General features: G+C 51.3%; 1 protein-coding gene across 15 annotated transcripts in view; it reads left to right on the top strand.

Moving 5' to 3' along the window:
- The window catches only part of LRP8 (LDL receptor related protein 8), a 74,101-nt gene extending 49,544 nt beyond the window's left edge, over positions 1 to 24,557 (top strand). For 5 of the 15 annotated variants that reach the window (XM_036026106.1, XM_036026109.1, XM_036026117.1 and 2 more), the window contains 14 exons: positions 40 to 117; positions 1,309 to 1,428; positions 1,503 to 1,628; positions 4,873 to 5,047; positions 7,095 to 7,322; positions 8,166 to 8,284; positions 8,529 to 8,668; positions 10,096 to 10,237; positions 11,225 to 11,375; positions 12,258 to 12,484; positions 14,278 to 14,346; positions 17,780 to 17,952; positions 18,953 to 19,129; positions 21,402 to 24,557. In XM_036026106.1, coding sequence (XP_035881999.1) covers positions 40 to 117; positions 1,309 to 1,428; positions 1,503 to 1,628; positions 4,873 to 5,047; positions 7,095 to 7,322; positions 8,166 to 8,284; positions 8,529 to 8,668; positions 10,096 to 10,237; positions 11,225 to 11,375; positions 12,258 to 12,484; positions 14,278 to 14,346; positions 17,780 to 17,952; positions 18,953 to 19,129; positions 21,402 to 21,440 — 1,964 coding nt within the window. In that variant the 3' untranslated portion in view covers positions 21,441 to 24,557. The remainder of the gene's footprint in view (positions 1 to 39; positions 118 to 1,308; positions 1,429 to 1,502; positions 1,629 to 4,872; positions 5,048 to 7,094; positions 7,323 to 8,165; positions 8,285 to 8,528; positions 8,669 to 10,095; positions 10,238 to 11,224; positions 11,376 to 12,257; positions 12,485 to 14,277; positions 14,347 to 17,779; positions 17,953 to 18,952; positions 19,130 to 21,401) is intronic. The other 10 variants (XM_036026108.1, XM_036026112.1, XM_036026115.1 and 7 more) reach the window with 5 other exon arrangements.

Raw genomic sequence — 24,557 nt, 5'->3', positions numbered from 1 at the left:
TCCCCAAGTTATAAGATTGCTTTGGTCTTCTTCTTTCAGTTATGCCAACATCCCGGGGAAACAGGAGGAGGCCCAGGGGTAAAAGGGAACATTCCCTAAGCATGGCTCAGGCTGGAGGTGGGGCACCCACTGCTGTGCATGGCCTGGGGTAGGCAGCTCAGACCAGCTGTTTGCATGGCCATGGCTGGCTCAGCGCAGCTCTGCTTGGCTTGGCTGGAGTGGCGGTGCATGAGCCCAGAGGGCAGAGGGGTGGTGCAGCACCTTCCCTTGGCTTGCAGAATTAACGTTCTGTGATTCTAAAGCTCAGAAGATGCTGTGAAAACTTGGTGAGCCTTGGTCCTGGCCTCTCTGGCCTCCACTGGGACCCTGCCAGAAGGTGATGAGGGAGCGGATGACGGGGGAACCAGATGACATCCTAGAATCCCTCGTCCTTTGCCAGCAGCTGGTGATCTGGGACCAGGCCTGGGACTAAGTGTAGGAATAGAAAGGTTCTGAGGAAAAGTGAAAAAATCCGTCATAGATAATGGGAGGAGAGAATCGACTTAGCGACAGCTCAGTGCAGGAAAAGGCCTGGGAGTCTTAGGTAACCACTAGCTCAATCCGGGGAAGACTGTTCGAACTCCCGTGTGGTGGCCGGGCTCAGGGCTCTGTCCAGAGTGGGACAGGGGCAAATGGGGTATGTCCAGAAACAGGTACCGATGGGTAGGGGGTCAGAAGTCAGTGCTTCAGGAGGTTCTGAAGGAGCCATTAGACCCTGGTGGACCCCATGCAGCAGAGCTGAGAGGGGAGCAGAAACTGCAGGGAGGCTGACCCTGTGAGGAGGAGCTTTTTTCCAGGTGGAGCCAGCGCCTGGGGAGGGAAGTGGGCTTCCGAGGCCGGAGATGCTGGCGCAGGGGCGTCTAAGAAGGGATTGCCAGGAAAGCTTGCAGGTTAGACGTGGTACAAACAGGATTCTTCAACTCTGAGGTCATGAGGAAGGAGGAGCTGGGAGAAACTTGTTTGTGAAAGGAAAAACCTTAAGCAGCCAAACTGCCTCCAACCTGGCAGTGGACAGAGCCCTGGCCCAGGAGGCAAAGGACCTGAGTTCTGGTTCCACTCTGTCCCTGTCTGTGTGTCTGTCCTTGAGCAAGGACCTGTCCCTCTTTGACCCACCTCTTGCCCAGTCACCTGGTTAATGAGGCTGAGGCTCATCAAAGCCACAGAGCATCCCGGCTCTATGGGAGTCCCGCCACCCTGAGTCTCTGCTTTAGCTCTGGCTCCCACCCCAGGCTGGGCTCCGGGACCCTCAGGAGCCCGTGTCCCTTCCAGGGCTGAATGAGTGTCTGCACAACAATGGCGGCTGCTCCCACATCTGCACTGACCTCAAGATCGGCTTTGAGTGCACCTGCCCCGCGGGCTACCGGCTCCTGGACCAGAAGACCTGTGGCGGTGAGACCCGCCCCTCTCGCCCCTAGGCAGAAGCAGACCCTCCTGCCAGTTCTGACCTCTGCTCCTCCCCACAGACGTTGACGAGTGCGAGGACCCCGATGCCTGCAGCCAAATCTGTGTCAATTACAAGGGCTACTTTAAGTGCGAGTGCCACCCTGGCTACGAGATGGACACACTGACCAAGAACTGCAAGGCTGTCGGTATGGACACCCCACAGTGTTGGCGGGGGGGAAGCTCAGGGTGCACAGAAAACAGTGTACTTCCGTGTACATGAGGAGTGGCTGTGCACACGCAGTGCTCAGAGTGGACATCACACCCCATGCACACTGCGCTGCACTCTGCCACCTGCGTGGACCCTGTGTGGAGCCACCGGTCCCGCCCACGGAAACCGCGCTCGCACAGCACACAACATGTAGACAGACTGGACCACGCAGACCACACACAGCACAGGCAGCCCACACAATGAGCCTGGCACCTGCAGACCTAACGTGGACCAGTTCAGTGTCCACTGAATTCACTCCCTTTACCCTGGACACCTGTAGTTGCTGTAGGCGTGGATGCAGCAGCAGGCAGAACAGACACAAATCCTTGTCTGCCCTCATGGGACTTATATCCCAGTGGGTGAGACGGACAAGAAAGCAGATAAATAAATAAAATACAGTGCGTGGCAGATGGTAATAAGGGTTAAGGAGAAATACAAAGCCAGGAAGGAAAGGGGGAAGTCCAAGAGGGCAGTGGGTTACAGTTTTAGACAGAGTGGTTGGGGAAGCCCTCCCCTTTATGGGAAGGTGACACCTGAGGGGAAGCAGTGAACCCTGTGTTCATCCACAGGATCGGCAACAGGCTTAGGAACGGAAGTGCTAAGGCCCAAAGGTAGGAGCGCACCTAGTTTCCAGTAACAGTGAGAAGCCAGTGCAGCTGGAGCCAGGAGAACAGAAGATAAGTCAGAGAGGTGACTCGGGGCAGATGGCAAAGGTCTTCCAGACCGCTGGGAGGGCTGACTCTTGATCCCACTCTGAACTGGGGGGAGCCGTCGAGGAGGAACATGGGTAGAGGAGGGACATGGGCTATCCTACATTTTAACTGGCTCCGTGGCTGCTGTGTTGAGAACAGGCTGCAGGGAGCAAGGGAGGAAGCAGCGAAGCCACATAAGAGGTTTTGGCAGCGACCCAGAAGAGGCGCTAGTACCTCGGGGGCACGAGAGGTGGAAGGGCTGGATGGCTTTTGAAAGTCAGGACTTACTTTGGAGCAACAGGGTTTACTTATAGGTTAAATGTGGCTTGTGAGAGAAAAGATAGAGCCAAAGATAATGATTCCACGGTTTTTTGCCAAGCAGCTGGGAGAACAGGATTGCTGTTTCTGGAGCTGGGAGAGATGGTGAGAAAAGCAGGTTTGGGGACTATTAGGTTGATTTGGACATGTTACGTTTAAGAAAACCAGACATCTAGTAGGCAGACGGGTTCACCAGCTTGGAGTTCAGACGCACAAATGCAGTGCACACTGTATGTCGATTATAACACTACAGTAGCCGCAGTAACTGACATGTAGCCTACAAACCCCCAAAACACCACCCGAACTGCACAATATACAATACATACATAAGCACATCGCATGGAACATGCAGTCTGTTCGTATGCCCACGTGAGACACATACAACATGACTATATACGTGTAGTGGAGACAACACACAACTGCCCATGTAGACACGAAACCCCCACAGGTGAACATCTGAAGTGCAGCTAGGTGCTCTTCCCCGGGCACTTGCCCGGCCTGTCTTTCAGGTGTGCGTCTCCTAAACTCCAAGGGTCCTCACAAGACTCGCAGCCAGGGAGCAGTGGGCAGCCTCAGCTCGTGCCGGGCTAGCCCCCAGCCCTGTCTCCAAGGCCCCGTTTTCCCTGACTCCCCAGTGAGCTGGCCGAAGCCCCACCTGGGCTCTCTCCTGTTGCTCCTTGTATCCTAGACCCTCCTTATTTTACTGTCCCCAGCTTTAACAAATACACTCTCCAAATAAACAAAAGTGCAGCTAAACAAAAACTGGAATCACGAACACATTGGCTTCCTGCCACAGTCACAGTTCTCAGGTATACCGCCTGAAGGTGTCCTGTAGCCCATCTCCTGCCTTCAGGAAGGTACAGTGTCATCGCCCTCCTTTTGGGAAGAGGAAAACCACACAGCTTGTCGGTGGCATAGCTGGGCCTCGAAGCCAGCTTCCCCCCTTTCTCCTTTCAGCACTCGGCCCCCCATTTTTCTGTGCTCTCTCTTTGTACCATGCCTTCCCTGTCACCCCAGCCCTGCCTTTGAAATAGTCTCCACCGTTACACAGAGGTCACACACCCGGCCCCACGTGGCTCGGTGCTAGTCCCACCTAGCCCCTGGGGAACACGTTAGCCCAGCACAGATGCACAGTGACAGGAACCAGGTGGCCTGCAGACGTGCCAGCTGGAAACAAGGAGAGGGGGCACGGACAGCTCCAGGAATGGGCCTTGCCACCTGGACAGTGCGGGTGCCCGGGAGTGGCCTGCCGCAGCTGAAAACAGGCTGGGGCTCGCGGCCTGTGCCAAGCGCCAGGCCCAGACAGGCCTGTGGCTCAGTGTCCCCCCATAGGCAGTGTAGCCAGGATGTCTAGGTCACTGGCGGTCTTCCTAAAATCTAATCTTAAGTCTCTGCGTGGGTTTAGTGTGTACATGGGCAGTTGTGTGTTGTCCCCAGTGCACACATGTAATCTGTGTCATATGTGACACGCATCCCACCCCTGCTATTGCTGCAGAATCAAGTGCAAACTCTTCACCCAGCTCACAGGACCCGTACGGTGAGGCCCCTGCCAGCCTCTGCTGTGTCCCCAAACACACGCTGCATAGACTAAAGACTCACTTCCCTTGAGTCTCAGCCCCGCTGTGGTGTCTCCTCCACACTGGAGCCTCAGCCTTCTCTCGGAAACACCTCGTGCTCATCTTGCCCCTTCTCGAACTGTTGCCGTGGAGCCCTGAGCAGGGGAGGTGGCAGCTGCTCGGGAGAAAGGCCTTCTAGGTAGAGGGGACGACTGGAGCAAAGGCCCCGAGGCAGCAGAGGCCTGCCACGGCTAGGTAATGACAGGTACCCTGGTGGCCGGAATCTTCAGAGGGTGAATGCTGAGGCCAACAGGGAGCCTGGGGTCACACTGCCTTCGGTGCAGACCTGAGGAGGAGATGGGGAGTCCTAAAAGATCATGGGGGTAGTTTGTGTAGTAAAAAGATGAAAAACCCTTCTGTTGTGCATGGTGCTTATGCACTGTGCTTTTTGTAGCCTTCATTCCACCCGCTCCTCTGACCTGTAAGGTAGGGATCCTCACTTCTGTTCTACAGGAAAATGAGGCATCACCCGGCAAATCAGTGGCAGGGCCGTGGCCTCCACACCCCCGCCTCTGCACTGACCCTCTCTTTCCCTCTCAACCTCCCTGCATGGCAGCTGGCAGAAGCCCGTCCCTGATCTTCACCAACCGGCACGAAGTGCGGAGGATAGACCTGGTGAAGCGGGACTACTCGCGCCTCATCCCCATGCTCAAGAATGTCGTGGCGCTGGACGTCGAAGTTGCCACCAATCGCATCTACTGGTGTGACCTCTCTTACCGCAAGATCTACAGGTGAGCGGCGGCAGGTGCCTGTCACCCAGGCCTTGGAGCGGGGGGTGGTGGAAGAGGAAGAGAGGAAGAGTGGCCTGTCGGCCTCTTCTGCCCCTGGAATTCCCTGAACAGAGTTGGGGCTTAGGAAGGGACGCAGAGTCACAGTGGCTGTGGACCTGCGGGACTTCAGCCGAGGGGCTGGTCTAGGCTGCGGGCTCTGCTGGGAAAGCAGCTTTGAGCTCCACACGCCTGACCTCTGGTGGCCTAGTGGGGCCGCGCAAGACACAGGAAACGTGCAGTCAGGGCAGAAAGGAAGAAGTCCCGGCTTTGGAGAGGACTTCCAAACCAGCTCACGTATCTGTGAGTTGGGTCCTGAGGACCCACAGTTGACTCAGACTGCCTAGAGGATTCCACTCGTAATACAGTGACGTCCTTGTGAGGACAACGAGGGGGAAGTACAGAGGAGGCCTCTGACCCAACCTGAGGGGCCAGGGAAGTCTTCTGGGGTGAAACAGCCCCCGTCTAGCCCTTCACTGGGTCTGTGACACCACAGTCGGGGGACTGTGGCTCTCAGGAAGTCTCCTCACGCCCAGAGCTCTCCCTAAGTTTTTCTCGGTACCCCAGCCTGCCCCCTTGGGCAGCCATGGTCTTGCTGTGTCCTGCGATCCACCCGCTTAGCAGACCTGCCAGTGACCAGGCCCTGGGGAGACTGTTGGAAGAATGATGGAATGGATGAGTGGGTGGGTGGACAGACAGACAGATGGATAGATGGATAGGAAAAAACAAATATACCACGTGCTACTCACTGACAACTCAGTGTCTCGCCCCCACCCCCGACACACAGAGCCGTACTCAGCTCACAGTGACCCACAGGAAGCGCTCGAGCAGTACCTGCCCCACAGTCGTCACTGAAGGAGGCAGGGTCGCATGACAGACCGGATGTGGGAAGTCCAAACGAACTCCCACGTTCTTTTGGGGGGTTTTAGGTTCTGGCTCGGGAGGGAGGTTTTGTGGACAGTGGTGCTGTTCTCCAAGGTGGGAGCTGTGGAGGAGAAACAGCAGTGGGTTGGGTGGTCCAGCCGCTGGCTGCAGGGAGGGGAGGGGAGGGGACGAGTTTTGGATGCGTTGAGTTTAAGGTGTCTGTGGGACACCGAGGGGAGCCAGTTGGCTTTACAGCCTGGAGCTTAAGAGAGTTGTCGGGACGGGAGAGTCAGAGTGATGGATGGCAGTGGCCACTGTGGAACTAACTGCCCAGAGAGAGGTTATGGGGAAAAAGAAAACCTTGGGAAAAACAGCGTTTGGGAGACAGCAAGTCCCGTTAATGTTGCCCCGAGTGCCTACTGTACTTTCAGCCCCTTCTCTCCACCCCCCTGGCGCAGCCTCCCTGCAGACCCTCGTTACCTCTCACCTGGGTGCAGTGAGCAGCCTCCCCACCGGTCCCCCTGCCTTCAGTCCCTCCCCTTCCAATCCGTCTCACAGTCCACAGGTACCACAGTGACCTAACGTGCCCGTCTGACCGTGTCCTCTTCTTCTCTAGTCACCTGCGCCAGGGCAAACCCCAGCTCCTCAGCAGGGCCTGCAGAGTGCGGGCGACGTGGCCCCTTCCCACACTCTCCCAGGCTCCCAGCCCACCGCCCTGTGTCGTACCTCCCCTCCCTCAGTGTCCCACACCTCCGGCATTTGCACACGCTGTCCTCTGCTTTCTGTTCTCTGCGTGCCCAGTGCACCCGTCCTTCTGCAACCCTGCAGGGTGATATTGTCCCCGTTTCTCTGCTGCTAGAGCCCCAAATATTTTCTATGCTCACATTATACTGTAATCATCTGGCTATAAATTTCTGTCCCCCATTAAACTGAGCTCCGCTGGGCCAGAGGCCGTGGCTGATTCAAGCCTATACGCCTACCCCGGTGGCCTGGGGATGTGTTGAATAGAAATGAGCTAATTCAGAGCCAAGTCCTCTAAAATCCATCGCCATGGCCAAGAGGGAAGAGAGGAGAAGGGTGCACAGGAAGCTCCACAGGGACGCGTGGGCAGGACACTTGCCCCATGGCCAGCTCTGGTTGCTCCTAGCGCCTACATGGACAAGGCCAGTGACCCGGCGGAGCAGGAGGTCCTCATCGACAAGCAGCTGCACTCTCCGGAGGGCCTGGCGGTGGACTGGGTCCACCAGCACATCTACTGGACGGACTCGGGCAACAAGACCATCTCCGTGGCCACCGTCGATGGTGGCCGCCGCTGCACTCTTTTCAGCCATGACCTCAGTGAACCCCGGGCCATCGCTGTTGACCCCCTGCGAGGGTGAGTGCTTTTACCCAGAACTTCCCATCCCCCCACCGTAGGCACTCAGTCCTCACATGTCTGCCATAAAAGTTGTCTTAGGGCTTTGGGAGGCCCCAGGCCCCGCAGCCCATTAACACCCCACCAAGGGTTCTTGGGGCTTCGGTCGCCAGGGTTCTCCAGGCTCTGCCACTCACTCATCCTGCCAGAGAAGGAGAGCGTCTCAGAGCACAGCCTGGCGGAGCGCCCGGGGCAGGAGGTCCGTGCTGAGGCTGCTCACACACTTCCAAACACAGGGGCCCATTCCCTCTCCTGTGGCCTGTTTCCTCTGGGACAGTTCTGCCCATTAGAAAGTACTTTTTTATTGTTGTTTGTTTGTTTTCTCATATTCCCAAATCTGCCTCCCTTTGACTTCCTCCATAGTCCTGACGTAAGTACATGAGGTGAAAGCATTCAGTCCAGTGCCTGGCACATAGTAAGTACTCAACGAATGTTCAGCAAAAAGGGAGAGGAGCCCCAGACAGTTGTAGCTGTGTGACCCTGGCACTGGGGTCACTTCCTTCTCTGTCAACTGGAAAAGTAGGAAGAGGGTGACAAGGGCCTTTCCCACCCTGGCCTGCTGGGGCTCCAGCCCCGCCAGCAGAGGCCGCTGGACACAGGGAATACAGGCTGCCCGAGACTCAGATGAGGGGAAGGCTAAAGCACCTGCTGACTCTAAGGTTTGATGGTTCCACTGGGTTTCAGAGGACTTCACAGCCCCTGCTAAGCATAATCTTCAGCATTCAGTGGCTCCGTGAGCCCCTGTGATCCAGACCCCTGTCATGTGCTTGACAAGAAGCCCTGGTGGGTCCTTCTCTCTTTCAGGTTCATGTACTGGTCTGACTGGGGGTACGAGGCCAAGATCGAGAAGTCTGGGCTCAATGGTGCGGACCGGCAGACACTGGTGTCAGACAGTATCGAGTGGCCCAATGGAATCACCCTGGGTGAGCCCTGCCTCCCTGAGCCTGGGGGCTGTTCCGGCACCTGGTCCTGACCGCCATCCTGAGCCCCCGGGTTTTGTGTCTGCATCCCCCTTGTAGCACCAGCGCCCATGTTTGCTGGTGGCCACCCCCACATGGCCTCCATCTGAGGCCCGGCCCAGAGATGTGGGCAGGGGGAGGTACGGAGAAGCAAAGATCCAGGCTATGGTCCCAGCCCGGGTCCCCTGTCCCCTTCATCCTCCCCAAGACTTGCTGAACCAGCGTTTGTACTGGGTGGACTCCAAACTGCACCAGCTGTCCAGCATCGACTTCAGCGGAGGCAACAGGAAGATGCTGATTTCCTCCCCGGACTTTCTGAGCCACCCTTTTGGGATAGCTGTGTTTGAGGTGAGCCCTGAGAGGGGAGGCATGGCCCCATCAGGAAGGCGGAGCCCAGAAAAGGTTTATTCAGATAGAATAACCCCCCCCAAGAGTTTTCCAAATGGAAACGAAGGGACGGGGAGGCCGACTGAAGGGTTGGTGCACACCGTGTGCGCTGCCTCTGCGCAGAGGCTCTGCAGCCGTTGTTCGCCTGGCAGCCTTCCGGCACTCCCTTCCCAAGACTGCTCTCCCAGAGCGCTGCTCGGAGGTAAGCTGCTGGACCATGTCCATTTCCCCTCGGAACACCCAGCACCCCGCGTATAGACAGCAGGTACCCAGTAAAGGGAGGGAGGATGAAAGGATCTCCATTTCCTTAGAATCATTTATTGTTGGGAATGGCCTGAGAGATGCTATTCAACTCAGCACACTTTTACTGACACTTCTGGACCCTGGGGTCGTAGAAGGGAACCAGACATGATCCCGGTCCTCGAGAAGATCCCAGGAGGGTGAGAATGAAGACCCTCCCGTGTTCTGACCCTAACAACCTTTCTCCTTGGGAAATGAGGAGGCGAGAATCAACCAAGGTCTCAGACACCTGCCTCTTCCCCCAAACTAACGGCCACCAAGGGGAGGGAAGGCAAAGGGACAGTGGTCTGTGGCAGACACTGGCAATGTTTGCTAAGATTGATATCACGCAGCAATGCTCTGAATTTATGAGCAAAGCCCCACCTGCAAGTTCAGCCCCCACTTCAAATGACAGGTGTATTCAGACGTGTGTATATGCTTATGCATATGTGTGGCATGTACGTGTAAAGTTTGTGTGTGTGTGTGTGTACACATGAGTGCATTTAAAAGAGTCCATTCCTGTACATGCTGGTGCTTGTGCATGTAAATACGTATACCAATACTGGGACAAGTGCTTATTTAGGGACAAGTGTGCCTTTGTGTGTACGTGAGCATGTGGCAGTGTGTCCAGATCATGCATGGGGCTGCACAGCCGTACCTGTCAATGTGAATGTATCCCCAGATGCACATGCAGGCTTGTATGGACTCTCCACTGGATGCAGGGAGCCCAGCAGGAAATAGTCCTCAGTAGCTCCCAATTCCCTGACAGTCTTGGTCCAGGGCACCAGTTATGGTAACAAGTGTTAGAGACCCAAACTTAGGTTTGTGCTGGGCTCCAGGAAGCAGGCCTAGCCAGGCATTAATGAGCAGCCTCTGGGCCAAAGCACAAAATCACCAAAGAGCTCTCAGAGAGAGAAGGGACCCAGAGCACGTGGCACAGATCAAAGGCCAAGAGCCCCACTGTGAGTCTGTGTGTGGGGGAGAACGGGGCGGGGGGGGGGGGGGGATGGCAGGGCCGCTCTCCTGGCTGTGGTTTGGGCCCGTGCCCTCAGACCGAGGCCGTGGAGTTAAGGCTCCAGGCCGCCCATCCTCTGCATCTATACCCGCAGGACAAGGTGTTCTGGACGGACCTGGAGAATGAGGCCATTTTCAGTGCAAATCGGCTCAATGGCCTGGAAATCTCCATCCTAGCTGAGAACCTCAATAACCCACATGACATTGTCGTCTTCCATGAGCTGAAGCAGCCGAGAGGTGAGCCTTCCCTGGCCTCAGGCCCCCTGCCCGCGTCCTCTCCCTCCGAGAGGCAGGCTGGCTCACGTCCGTGGGGCAGTGTCTCAGCGTCCCCCGGAACAACGGTAGCGGCCCCCTCCTCGGCAGAGTGCTCTGCTGTCATGTATTTCATCTCCTTTTGCCTCAAGCAAGCTCTTGGTGAAATAGTCCTGGGTATAAAAAATATATATATAAATGCCCTATTTTTGCCAGTCCCACGAAGTGTGGGTCGGTATCATTGTTCTCATTTGACTGTTGAGGAGACTGTGGCTCGGAGAGGTGAAGTAGTGCTAGCAGGTGGCAGAACTGAGCTCTGATTTGGTTTCCAGAGCTGCTCCTGCCGTGAGGAGCACACTGCTTCTCATCTAGTATTTGTGTCCATTTGAGAGTAGCGTAAACTAGTATATCCTGTGACCAAAGAGTGAGTCAGTTTGTCGGTTAGGAATAGAAGCCAGGAACCTACACTACTTGGTTGTCCCCCCTTCTAGCACCCGGGTGCACTGAGTCTGACTGTCACTGAGGGGTCGCTGCCAGGGTGAAGGTGGGAAAACACAGGGGGGTGAGGAAACGGGGCTGCTGCCTTACTCTAAATCTAGAGATGTAAATAGGAAAGAGAAGTGGTGGGTGGCATAGGGGAAAAACATGGATTTTGGAGTCTAAGGCACCTCAATTTAAATTCTGTCTCCAAAATTATTAGCGGTACAGTTTTGACAAGTTTTTTCTCCTTGTGAGCCTGGGTGTCTTTTATCTGTCAGTCTGGGACATACTGCCTACCTCCAAGAGGTGATATCAGGATTAAGTGAAAGTAGGGATAAAGCACCAGGTACAGTGCTGGAAGGTGCCCGATAAAAGCAGTAGAAAGCTTTTTGAGCAAGCCGAGTGGGAGGGGCATCATCCTCTGGAGGAGGGCAGGCCTGGCCAGTCCCGTCTGTGCCCCATCTTTCTCTCTGTCCCCCTCCCTCCCATTAGCTGCCGACGCCTGTGAGCTGACCGCCCAGCCCAATGGAGGCTGCGAGTACCTGTGCCTTCCTGCTCCTCAGATCTCCGGCCACTCTCCCAAGTACACGTGTGCCTGTCCTGACACCATGTGGCTGGGCCCGGACATGAAGAGGTGCTACCGGAGTGAGTGGCCCTGCCGGTGCAGGGGGAGGCCCCTGGCCACACTGGACCCCATCCTGCTGAAACCCTCCCTTGGCTTCTCGGACACTGTGCGCTCCCGGTTTCCCTCCGTCTGCCCTGGCTTCCGGTAGCCTTTGCAGGCTCCTCTTCTCTTCCGTCCTTGAATGCTGGTGTCCCCCAGGGTCCTTCCAGGGCTTTCCTCTTCTCACTGCCCCCAACAATGCACATATGCAGGCAACATTTTTAATTCATGTTCAGGGGTTCTCTGGAACCCCCTGAAGATTTCAAATTAAGAGCCCTTGACCCCACGGCTTTATTTGCGGGTGTGTACGAGCTTGCCACTTTCTTGCCCAGAACTTAACACGCTGCGCAGAAGCCCTTTTGTGACGTGACTGGCACTAATAGTTAGCACTTCAACCACATAAATTTATATTTTTCTCCAGTCTTGATGCAGGGCCAAGGCCTTTGCTTTGAGCCTAAGTCTGCTGAGTCATTTATGATTTCCAGATCCAATTGTTTAAAATGAAACAAGATTTTAAACCTAATGGTATAATAGTATGTGTGTAAAAATCCTTCTAGATGTGTATGACTTCCCCTCCTCCCAGGCTTTTACAGTGGTCTTGCCCAGACCTGGTTCTACAGCGTTGCTTTAATCACTCACCCTGATCAGATGAGCATGCCGTGTGATCACAGACACGGCACCTGGGACACAGCTAAAGAAAAGATCATAGCTCCTTCGGGAGGACTCGGAAAGGCTTCTCAGAGGTGGCCTTTGAGCTGAGCCATGAGGATAAGTTCCTAAATAGAATCCATAGAGGCAATAATTCAGGCACCAAAGCAATAGAATTCTCTGTCCAAGTGACCTCCATGGTATTTCCCCTCCAGCACCTCAATCTACCTCAACCACGATGTTAGCCTCTACCACGACGAGGACAGTGTCCGACTCCACAGGAGCCCCGGGGACCCCCGCCCACAGCCCCATGGACCAGAACCACAGCACCGAGAAACCAAGCCTGGCAGCTGCAGTCCCAAGCTCTGTTAACGCCCCCAGGGCTTCCAGCGTTGGCCCCTCCACCCCAAGCCCTGCAACCAGCAACCACTCCCAGCACTGTAAGGAAATGAGTTCTGCCTTCTTTCATGACACAGGGAGCCAGCAGGGGGGACTGTGTGGGGAGGAATGTTGGTATCTCTGAGGAGGAAGCAAAGGGAGGTGGGGGGCCCACCTGTGATGTAGGAGTCTTAGTGCCCCTAATTTACAGAGGGTCTTGAAGGAAGCTACCTTCTTGCCTCTGAGCCTCAGTTTCCCCACCTACAAAGTGGGATAATAATAACCCTTCTCCTGCCTGCTTCACGAGATCCCCACAAGAGTCAAAGGAGACGGGGGAAATAGGAGTGCTCACACACACAGCCTCTGCGGCCCCGGGTGTGTGCCTGTGTGTCACCTGTTATGACATGTATATGAGGGAGTGTCCCTTAGATCTGGAAACTTCAGCAGCTCTGCTCTCAGCTCTCAGCACCCTCAGTAGCTTCCTCAGATGATAACATCCATAAGTAGTCTGCTTGTGCCTCTTTCCAAACCCTGGGATAAAAGTAATTAAGTTCACCACTTATTAAATCATCAGAAGCAGTAATTATCACTGCCAGGAAAGTTCTGTCTCATTAACCAGCAAATACCTTTTTAATTGAGTTACCTGCCAAGGGGAGTTTATTTAAGAGACTAAACTTTCCTGTACACGAGTGGCCCAGAAACCCAGCAGTTCTGCAGCCCCTTTCTAACCGGGTCTGTCCTCCCAGTAGAAGCTGGACTTGCAGAGTTGAGCACTTCCCCGGATGCTGGGAGAGGCAGGTGGGACACGTGTGAATTCCGGTTCCTCTCGTCCAGGGCCGAGCCCCTGACCAGGAGTTCCTGCTGGCTTCGTCACGCTCTGGGCTTTAACTTTGCCGCCCGGTGTTTGCTCAGGCCCCGAGGGAGAAACCAGGGCATTGCCACAGTAAGCTTTGTAAGCAGTGAAGCTCTTTTCTACCCTTAATAATTAGTCTCCTGCCCTGACTGGTGTGGCTCAGTGGACTGAGTGCCGGCCTGTGAACCAAAGGGTCACAGGTTTGATTCCTAGTCGAGGCACATGCCTGGGCTGCAGGCCAGGCCCCAGTAGGGGGTGGACGAGAGGCAACCACACACTGGTATTTCTCTCCTCCTCTTTCTCACTCTCTTCCCCTCTCTCTAAAAATAAATAAATAAAATCTTTTTTAAAAAGAAAAAGAATAATTAGACTCCCTTAGAATAACTTGGAGATGCAGGTTCACTGAGAGGATGGTATCGGGGCAGCCCTCTCCTCTCTGGGAGCAAAAGTGGATGCTAGTCTCCTCACACCTCAGAGGGCTGTCGTGAGGGTGCATGGGACAAATGCCTCTCAACTACAAGGTGCCCTGCAGACGTTACAGTGAAGATGGTTGTGAGAGTGAAAAAGATGAAACGACAGGCTTTTAAAAGACTACAGTTCACTTTCCAAGCACTTTTCAGTTTAGAATGTGCTTTTATATACCCCGTACCCCACTCCCTGCCCTCTGTGAACTGAGCAAGGCTGTGTCAGGCACTGTGCTGAGTGTGCCTTTGACATAAACCATCTCATTTCATCTTTGCAGCATCCCTAGGAGGTAGGTAATACTATCCCCAAGATAAAGAAATATGTTTATAATATATAATAACTTGCCCAAGGTCACACAAGTAGGGAGTAGCAGAGCTGGACTTGAACCCAGGAAGTCTGACCCAGGAGCCTGTACTCTTGACTCCACTACACGATGTTGTGTCCATTTTAGTTACTTCTTAAAATTAAACCAGTAATGCAGACGGACAGACCACCAGAAACAAGAGACATCATCCTGCGAATGTTTGTATTTTGCAGATGGGAACGAAGGCAGCAAGATGGGCTCAACAGTCACCGCCGCCGTCGTCGGGGTCCTTGTGCCCATGGGTGAGTGTGGCCCCAGATCGCCTGGCAGAGGGGGGGCCCGCCCAGGCCTGGGGGAAAGCTCTCGAAGGGCAGAGCACTTAGCACGCTGACCTTTTTCTGCCCTGGCAGCCTTCCTGCCCACCTCCCAGTTCTGATTTAATTTGGCTTCTTAGCTTGGCACACGGGGCCCTTTAGGACCAGGCTCCAGGCAACCGTCTGCATGCCAGCCATGTGAGGCTGAGCTGCAGGCTTCGTGGAACAGCGGTGGCATCTCCCGTGCTCGCCCCTTCCCCCGGCTTCCAGCAGTGTCTGGCGCATGGGAGGAAGTCAAATGTTTATTGAATTAATGAGTAGAGCCACCTACCATCGCTTCAGCCATGCCATCCTGCATTCTTTCTGCCCGGTCTTCCACAGACATTTATCAGGCCACTACCATGTACCAGACTCTGTGATAAGGGGAGGGGAGGTGGCTAAAAATGGGTGACATGGTTCCTGTCCTCCAAGTTTATAGTCTTGTTGGAGAGGCAAACTTAACACAGATATTTGGGTTATGGCACGGTAAGCCCTAAAATTAAGCCACACGTGGTTCAGTGGAAGTGCCAAGGAAGCATTTGACTTAGATTTGGGAGAGAATAAAAGCAGGCAGGAAGGTTTCCTGGTGGAAATTACAATATGCTCGAGCTGAGTCAGCCCAGTGAGGAAAGATCAAGAGCAACTCCCGCAGTGAAGACAGCGGGAACCAGGCCAGGGATGGGGAGTGGCGGCGGGGTAGGGGGGTAGGGACTGGGGAGACTAGGAGATTGCCTGGCCAGAATGTGACATTGAGTTAAATCTCACAGAAATGCCAGGGGCTGATTCATCCTCCTCACCCCAATGTCCACATGGTCTCCTGCATCCTGTCTCACACCTATGTCCTCTCTGGGTGGGATCTTTGGGTTGTGATTGTCCATTCATAGATTTACCTCCTTTACTGGCCCATGAGTAGTACCTCAAGGTAAAAGACTTTGCCCACTTATCCTGGAAATCCCCAATGTGGTGGTGAGTTAGTGAGTGATTTTTTTTAAAATTCTACACCATGCAAGGGACTGTGCCAAGTGCCAAGGATCCAGGGAAGAAAAAAAAACTTAAAGAGCTTTCAGTCCTTAATCAGACTTAGTCATACAAAAGTGATTATGCAGGGGTATTAATACACATTATGTGCTATAATAGAGGCATGGTACTCAGGAGGAGAGGGAGTGGTAAATACTCCTGGAGAAGATGGCATTTGAATCAGCCTTGAAAGGCTTCAACAGTCAAGACGATGGTGAGGCTATTCTGGCCTTGCATTAGTGGAGTGAGTGGGAATTACTCTGAGCGCCGTTTAGTGGGAGAGAAAACCACCCCTTTCCCGGCATCCTCTGCTCTGTCAAAGGGAGAAACGTGGGTGTGCTGTTTCCTTGATAATGATCCACTCTGACATAGTCAATATTTTAAATTTCTGTAATCTGAGGAAAGAAAGACAAGTATTCAATTCTTTCCCTGCTTTTTCCCCCTGCCTCATAAGCTTACTAGCTATTTGTATTTCATCCTGAATGAACTGCCTGTTCACAGTCTTTTTTTTCTATCAGTTCTTTGTCTCACTCTCACTTATAGAAATGTTTGTACATAGTGAACATGAAACACGCCACAAACCTTTTTTCCCATAATGCCGCTTGAAATTTGTTTATGGTATCCTTTGCCGTGCGTAAATTAAAAATTTTGAAGTATCAGATATATTAATCTTTTGCGTTACAATTTTTGGGTCTTGCTTAGGAAGGTTTGCCTCACTCTACATTGTTAAAATAGCTCCCTACATACTTGTCTGCTGCTTTAAACATTTTTTTAGTATTTAAATACGAGTGCATTTCATGCATTTGGCATTTATTTGAGAGTATGGTGGGAGGTAGAGGTTTAACTATTTTTTTTCTGTGTGCCTGTCTCGTTTTCCCTGGACCATTGCCGAAGAGTTCGTCCTTTCCTTCTGATTTGAATTGTCATCTTTGCTGTAACCTGCGTGCTCACTCACGCTCCGATCTGCCTCTCTGCCAGGCACCCGTCTGCTCCCACACACTGGGAGCGCAGCTTCGTGCCATGTTCTAATATCTGATAGGACGTGGTTATTCTTGGAGCATTTTCCCCCACCATTTTTATTCAGTTTCTCTTCAAGATGAACTTTAGTGTCATCTTGTTAATCTATAAAAATTATGATGTCAACTTATTCTTCAGATATATGAATTGATGTGGAGAGGATTTGCCATTTTACAACATTGAACTTCCCATCGAGGAATATGACATATCTCTCCATTTTATCTGACCCTTCTTTTATGTCCTTCAGTGGGATTTTGCAGATCACACAGGACATGCACATACCTTATTGGGTTGTCCCAGGTTTGATCTATAGTTTTTGATAGGCTATGATGAATGTGTTCTTCTTCCATTCCATTTTCTGATTAGTTATTGCTGAATAATATGAAAACCATTGATTTTTATGTGATTCTTGATTAACTAAAATTATCTCTAAAAGTTTTTCATCTGCTTTTCTAAGATTTCCCAGACATACAATATCTGTTCAGAGTAACAGTTTTGTTTTTCCCTTTCCCACATATGCACCTTGCAGTCCTTTATCTGGTCTTATTGCATCGCGCAGTCTCCAGAACAATAACCAGCAATGGCAATAACCAGCATCCTTTCCTTGTTCCTATCTTTAATAGGTATTAATTGTTACCACCTTACAAAGTAGAAACCCCCTCTGTCGCACCCTGGATAGCTGTCATCCAGCCTCCATGTAAATGCTCAGGGTGATTGCTTACTGTCTTAGGAAAGTGCTTGCTTCATTTTTGCCCAGGTCTGTTTGAGAACTCCCTCCTTTAAGCATTAACATATGCATTTATGCTAACTCAGAGCCTGTGCTTCCCTCCTCTGTCTTCTTCTTGCAGAGCCCCTCTAATTTGGGGAGAGAATGGTTTTCTTAGAGAAATCCGAGGAAACAGCAGCATTAGGGCTAAGGTGTGGTGAAAAAATTCATTCATTCACTCAGCACATGTTACTGAGCACCTACTGAGTGCAAGGCCCTGGGCATAGAGAGAGAGAGAGAGAGAGAGAGAGAGAAGACACAGTCCCCGCCCTCAAAGAGCTCAGGCTAGTTGGGGCACACATATGTAAAGGATGGCACCATGGTCTGGGAACACATGTGAGGGAGCAACTGGCTCCACCCTGAGAACTTGAGCAAGGTTTCACATTTGAGCTGGATGTGCAGGATGAGTAATTAACGAAGGACAAGACAGGAAAAGGGCTTCCAAGCAGCAGAAAAAGAACATGCAGCAACTGAGCCTAAGGAACAAGAACAGTAAAATTAGAGAGGTGGCAAGAGACGCATTGATGTCTGAGCAACAGGCTGAAGCCTGCTGGCGGTCCAGTAACGTGCCTCTTCCTGCAGCGGTGATAGCCCTCCTGTGCATGAGTGGCTACCTGATCTGGAGAAACTGGAAGCGGAAGAACACCAAAAGCATGAACTTTGACAACCCAGTGTACAGGAAAACGACAGAAGAAGAGGATGAAGATGAGCTCCACATAGGGAGGACTACTCAGATTGGCCATGTCTATCCTGCAGTAAGCATTTCTTGCTGGAAGAGTTCCTCCCTCCCTCCCTCCCTTCCCTCCTCCTTCCTTCCCTCCCTTCCTTCCTTCTTTCCTTCCTTCCTTCCTTCCTTCCTTGGTTCCTTGAAGCATTTATCAAGAACCTACCATGTGCCAGGCACTGTAGAGGCCCTGGGGACACAGAAATGTTGGGGCAGGTAGTTGGGTTAGGAGGGTATCGGGACCATCTTTTCACCTAGAGGTTCTTCCTGGAAATAAAGACACTCAATGTCTTTCTTTCTGCCGAGTAAGTTTTCAGAACCTTTCACCTGGAAGGGTAACTGTGGCCATTCAATTCAAATATATTCATTTCAACAAGTGCTGTATGCTGGTTATGAGCCAAGCACCACATTAGGTGCTAAGTGTTCCGAAGTAAAGAAGGAATGCACTTGCTCCCAAGGAGCTGGTGGGAGTTAGGGATAGTCACTTCCTATTGTACGACTGTGTGCCAAGTGCCATGGTGGAAGCTCAGGCGTCCTCTCTTCCAGGAAGCCTTCCCTGGCGTTCTTTGTTTTCCCACAGCCTCTTTCCAACACAGCACCTGTCACACTCTGGTCACCTTGTCTTTTTCCTCTTTGGCCTTCCCACCAGACCGTGAGCTCCTTGAAGGCAGGACTGTCTGATTAATCTGTATCCCTGATGCCCAGCACAGCCTAGGTGGCTCCCAGCAAATATCTGTTGAACAAACCAACAGGGGAGCTGTTAATTCTGTTTGGGAAATTTGGCAGGAAATGCCTCACAGATGAGGTGACAGATAAGCTGCATCCTTGAAAGAGTCACAGCAGTTTTCCATGTAGAGAAGGAAGACAGTGGCGTTCCAGAAAGAAGCATATGCAGAAGCCGAGAGGCACAGCAGGGCACGGCTTGTGGGGGAGCAGGAACTGCGAAGTGGCTGCAGCAGGCGTCGTGGTTGTGTAGCAGAGGCAGGGGGCTGCGTGTAACCACTGAGGTCATCCAGTCCATCCCCCGTCAGGCAATCAGCAGCTTTGATCGCCCACTGTGGGCAGAGCCCTGTCTTGGGGAGACCAGAGAACTGGAAGACCCAGCCCCTGCCCTCAAGGAGCTTTTTGTCTTGCCGGGAGAACCAAGGTCACAGCTGCACCAACTCCCGAAGAACCCTCTTTCCGAACGGCCTGTCGTCAAGTGCAAGGTAGGGCAGTGCCGCTCTGAGTCCGAGGGGCTGATGAGTAAGGGTGTGACCCAGGCAGGTACGGCCAATCCTAGAAGGCTTTCTGGTTCTGGAAGGCTGCGACCTGTAAGCTGGGTCCTGGGACAAAGAGAAAAGGTGGGCTAGTTGCAGATGGAGAAAATGGCATGTGGAAGACATGACTGAGCGTGAGCAGGGCAGGCAGAGTTGCTGCTGAAGCAAATTGTACATGGAGGGAGACGTGGCAAGTGAAGTTGAGCAAGTGAGGGGGGCTGACGGGGGCCTCGAGGATCCTCAGCCTGGGCCAATCCAAGCAAACAGCTGCCTAAGTAATTCCTAAAGGTCAGAGAGGGCGCAGTGGAGGAAATGTTGAGCTTGGAGTACAGAGATGCTCCCAGTTTCACTGTTCCATAGCCCTGTGATCTTAGTCACGTCTCTGCTCACCTTTATTTGTAAAATCGAAACAATAACCCCCTTCTATCTGCCTCCTAAGTTTATGAAGTTCAAGGGAGATGGCACACGTGAGAGTGCTCTGTGAGCTATAAAGTACTCTGCACGTGGGAAGTGGCATTGTTTCCAGAGAAGGAAGTGACCACTCAGGAGGAGCCACTCCTAGTGAATCTGCAGTAGAGCCGAGGAACAAGCTCCTGCCAGTGGCAGAGAAACAGGGTAGGAGAGCGAGGAAATCAACATTCAGTAAGAACGTACTGTGTATCAGACATCACTCCGTGTTTTACGTACATTTGCTTGTTTAGTCTTTACAGTAACCTGATGAAGTTGGTGTTATTAGCCTCATTTTACAGATGAGGAAAACAGACTCAGAAATTAAATGACACCTGGGATCACAACTAGAAAGTGGCAGAACCGGGATTTAAACTCAGTCTGTATATTCACAAAAACCCATGCTCTTTCCACTGTATCATGGGGTAAATGAGACTCTGGAAACCTCAAAAACCTGTTCTTCCCCCTTTCCCTTCCTTGGGCAGCTTCATCAGCACTTCTGGGACCTGCCCTCGACCTAGAGATCTGTCTTAGAGAGAGTAGGAGGGTGACTAGACTAGGAAAAAGACTCTCAAATATCTGTGCCAGTGGAGGCAGGCCATGGCACTCCCGTGGAACAACAAATAACTGAAAGGTGATTTGAAGGCAGTGGAGTTGCCTTCTATTGTATGTCTACTGTCCGGAGATGGAGGATGCCAGTGTGGTTGTGTTTCATGCCGGTTCAGGGGACCTGGAATGCTCTGGACCCTGTGTGTGTTTGGTGCTATATTTAGCACTCCTCATACATTATCTCATTTGATTTCCCAGCAACCCTAGAAAGTAGGTCCTATTATTATTCCCGTTTGATAGATGGTGGAACCAAGGCTCAGAGGGATGAAGTGGTTAGCCCAAATTCACATAGCTATGAGGAGGTGCTGAAGCACGGGTCTGTCCAAAGGAGGGTATCCAGGAAATGGGCGAGTGGGAAATAGGATTACAACAGGACCAGCTGGGGAAAACCTGGAGAAGAAAATACTCCGAAGGAAGGGAACTCACTCTGCAAATTTCAAGTGTCATCAGTGGAGAACTCTCTGAGTCTAAGAGATAGAATCAGGGAACATCAGGAGATATAAAGAAACAGATTTCATGTCACTTTGGGAGAACACTTAAGTCCACTGTCCACAATGAAAGAGACTGGCTCAGGGATTAGTGGTTTCACCATCCAGTGGTCAGCCATTTGTCACAGAGGGAGGCCTAGCATCTAATGACTTGAAAGTCGGGAGTAAAGGAAAGAGGTATGGAATTTCATTGACCTGCATCACCTTCCAATTCTGCACAGTCAGTTGGGAGGCTACAGCAGATTACCCTCCTAACTGTGACTAGCATGCTAGAAGCAAGCAGTTAATAACCTAGGGTTAAACACATGCCAGAACTAACCCACTGAAGTTGAGCAAACCTAAAATCCTATAAGGGCTGTGAAAGTTTAGATCTCTGCAGCCCTCCTTTGCAAAGACACACAACAGAATGATGGAAAAAGCCAAAGCTCTGGATTCACACAGATCTGGGTTTAAATTTTAGTTCACCCACTTGCTATGTGATCCAGGACCAATGTTTAAACTCACTGAGTCTCAGTATTTTCCATCTGTAAAATAAATATGACAAACCTCCCTCTTAGGGTAGTTTGAAGGTTGTAAGAGTTAATGCCTGTAAAGTAATAGAATGCCTGGTGCCTTATGCATACTCAATAAATAACTCCCGTGGGTCTAATGAGGATGTCTTTGCTGTGTCTCCCCAGCGAGTGGCGCTGAGCCTGGAAGACGACGGACTGCCCTGAGGACAGGACCGCTCCCCGTGTGCCTCCCGGGATTCAGTTCCATGCACTACGCTCTCCGGATGTTGTGTGCCTGAGTGGACGGGTGTATGGGTCTGTGTGTGCGCGCGTGTGTGTGTGTGTGAGATTTATTTTCTAATTTATGTTGCAGAAAGGTAACCACAAAGTTATGATGAACTGCAAACATCCAAAGGATGTGAGAGTTTTTATATGTATAATGTTTTATACACTTTTTACCTGGTTGCACTACCCATGAGGAACTCATGGAACGGCTACTGCTGAGTGACTAACGTGACATACAGAACCAAACGGGGCCGACGGGACAGCAGCTCACTCATCATTTAAAAACTATGTCTACAGAGAGAGTATTTGATTTGGGGGATTTTTTAGGTTTTGGAGTTTTGGGGGTTTTTTTGTACATAAAAATGATTATGCTTTGTGGCTATCCATCAACATAAAAAAAAGAAAAAAAAAAAACACTTCAACTCCCTCCCCAATTTAGATTATTTATTAACCAACTTCAAAAATAAGATTAGTTCTATAAATGAGTTAGAGACGTGAGAGTATTTATTCTGGGTGTGACTGGCCCACCACACAGACTGTGTGCGTCTGTGTTGTGTGTGTGTGTGTGTGTGTGTGTGCAAGAGAAGAATCTAGAGCAGCGGCACACCTGTGGCTGTGGTTCACGTACAGATAGATAGATATATGTTAAAGAGGATATCTGTAGAGTTCAGAGAAGCCTTCGGAAATTTGACTCAGAAGACAGATACCAAGGAGCGTGCAAACCTGTAGTGGAAGCGGCAGAATCTTTCCACCTCTGGCTATTCTTGGGATCCCAGTCAGTCAGGAAAAGCCCTTCAGCTCACCCGTGGCTCTGTGACTCCTACCTGCGCTCTCTCCCATGTGGGCAAGGCCAGCATGCAGACTTTACACAGTGCCCGAGGTTCTCGTGAGCTCAGGTGAGAACATGCCTGAACCTCAGCTACTCCTTGTTTGAAAGTTCAGCATTTCAAGTTAAGTTCATTTTCCTTCAGGGCACTTGGGTTGAATTCATTAAGTTTCCGCTGAAGCACCCAGAGGGCACTTTCCCTGCTTACAGGGAACTAACTGGAGATGTTTCCAGATCAGCCCAAGTTTGCTCTAGGAAGTGGCTGAGGCACAGAGCCTCTGAGAGAGGCTACGGATGAGGACAGAGATGGTGGGATAGGCTTTGGTACATCTCCACCTCTCCCTTCCTCTCACTCCCCACCGTCTCCCTCAGGTGGGGAGGTGAAGCACATAGGTTAGTTGCCATGGTGTGTTCATGTGGAAGAAACTAATTTGGGGCTCCAGCCAGGAAAGTGGACAAGCCTAGCGTCCTGTTTGAGGGGACATGGCAAATGCAATACTACAGTACACTGGATTCCACTGTGTTCACGCAGGGATTGGCTTTACTGCTTTGTAAATAAAAGGAAAAACTCTAGGCATATGTACAGATTTTTTTTTCCCCACTATGGACGCTTTCTTTGCTTTTCCTGGGCCTTGGGGGAGGCGGGGAGAAGTGCTCTTTTTCTCTCTGTGGGGTCTACCATTGAAAACATGACCCTACAGTCCCAGAAGGAATTCAGTCCCTGCTGGCTCTCTCATCCCAAGGTCTTTTCTTCACTCTGCTGTTCTGCCACTTCACGCCCACCGGACAACCGGGGACAAGATGTGACACAGGAGCATTTAGCTTAAGTAGGAGCAGAGAACATGTATCTAACCTTAACGTACCTGGAACTTGACACATTTAAGCAAATTCCTCTCCCCTACCTTCCGGTTGCCCCCAGCGCAGTGAAACTTGGATGTCTCACCAGCTCGGTGCCCTCTGAATTTCGAGGCAGACACTCTGGAGCCCTATCACCCTGTGCCTGAGACCGTTCTCTGCGTCACTCATGGTCTCCTCAGTTCTGAGAAAACAACCATATTCTGGAGCCTGGGCACTATGCTTTGCATAAACAAGCAGTTTCCTCATGGTATGTATGTGTTGGTAGTCCTGAAAGCTCCACTGAGGGGGTAAATGCAATTGACCTAGAACAATCGTTACCAAATAGAATTTTAAAAAGAGGTGGCCAACTCCTATGGAGCTTAATCACTTACTACTATGCTTTCAAGAATGGAAAGTAAAATAATTTTTGACTGAAGAAAAATGAAGAAATTGAAATTTACACAAAACAAGCAACTTTTTCTGTAACGTGCCTCCAGAAAAATAGAATTTCCTGGGGAAATGATAACAGTGACTAATGCCAAATATCTAAGCTTTCAGTTGGGTCCTGGCCTTCACAGAAAAAATAATGAATGGGGTCAGGATGATTCAGCCTGAGAGCTCAAAATGATCATGAAACACAACTTTGTCAGAGACACCCATGTTTTCTGAATACGCTGCAAGTGCAGTTTGAAAGAGGCAGCTATGGGAGCAGCCTATAAAGAACAAAACTGTGGAATACTCAAGCGTCACATGGCAATAAAATAGGTGAAATCTGAGGAGTCAGGTTCGCCCTCTAGTCCTGAAGGTTTTTAAGCCTCATTCCAAGGTTTAGTCGCATTTCCGTTGCCTTTTGCTCCTGTGCCATCACGTACCAACAGTCAGGAGCGGGTGAGAGAGCCATTGGACTATAAAGCTGGAAGGAAGCTTAGAAATGATGCCGGGAGGGCAGGAAATTTATCAGATAATTTTTCTCTATTTCAAAGAAATTGGGCCAGGTCCTTTTCCTCCCTTTTCTTCTCCAGGGTCAAGTTGACTACTTGGCCCTGTCTGAACATTGCACCAAACCCACTACCTATCTTTCCAGTGGAATTATGAAGGCACTGGCAGAAATGGCCTTTGAGATACAGGGAAGACTAAAATTTCATTTATTTACTTTTGATAGTGTGATAATTTATAAAACAGGTTGAGATAACCTGTAACCTCAGAATGAGATCAGATTTAAATTTATGGCAATAAGCACTATTGATCCTTCCTATTCTGTTTGCAACTGCAATATATCCATTCACTGAAACCATTCGCTAGGTACCAACCGAGTGTCAGGCACTGCGGATGTACAGATCAGTCAAACGTTGTCTGTCCTTATGGAGTTCACAGTAGCAGTAGAGGAAGGCATA

Source organism: Phyllostomus discolor, chromosome 5 (assembly GCF_004126475.2).
Source record: "Phyllostomus discolor isolate MPI-MPIP mPhyDis1 chromosome 5, mPhyDis1.pri.v3, whole genome shotgun sequence".
Lineage (NCBI taxonomy): Eukaryota > Metazoa > Chordata > Mammalia > Chiroptera > Phyllostomidae > Phyllostomus > Phyllostomus discolor.
The sequence above is the reverse complement of the archived record's forward strand: the minus strand, read 5'-3'. Positions and strand labels throughout refer to the sequence as shown.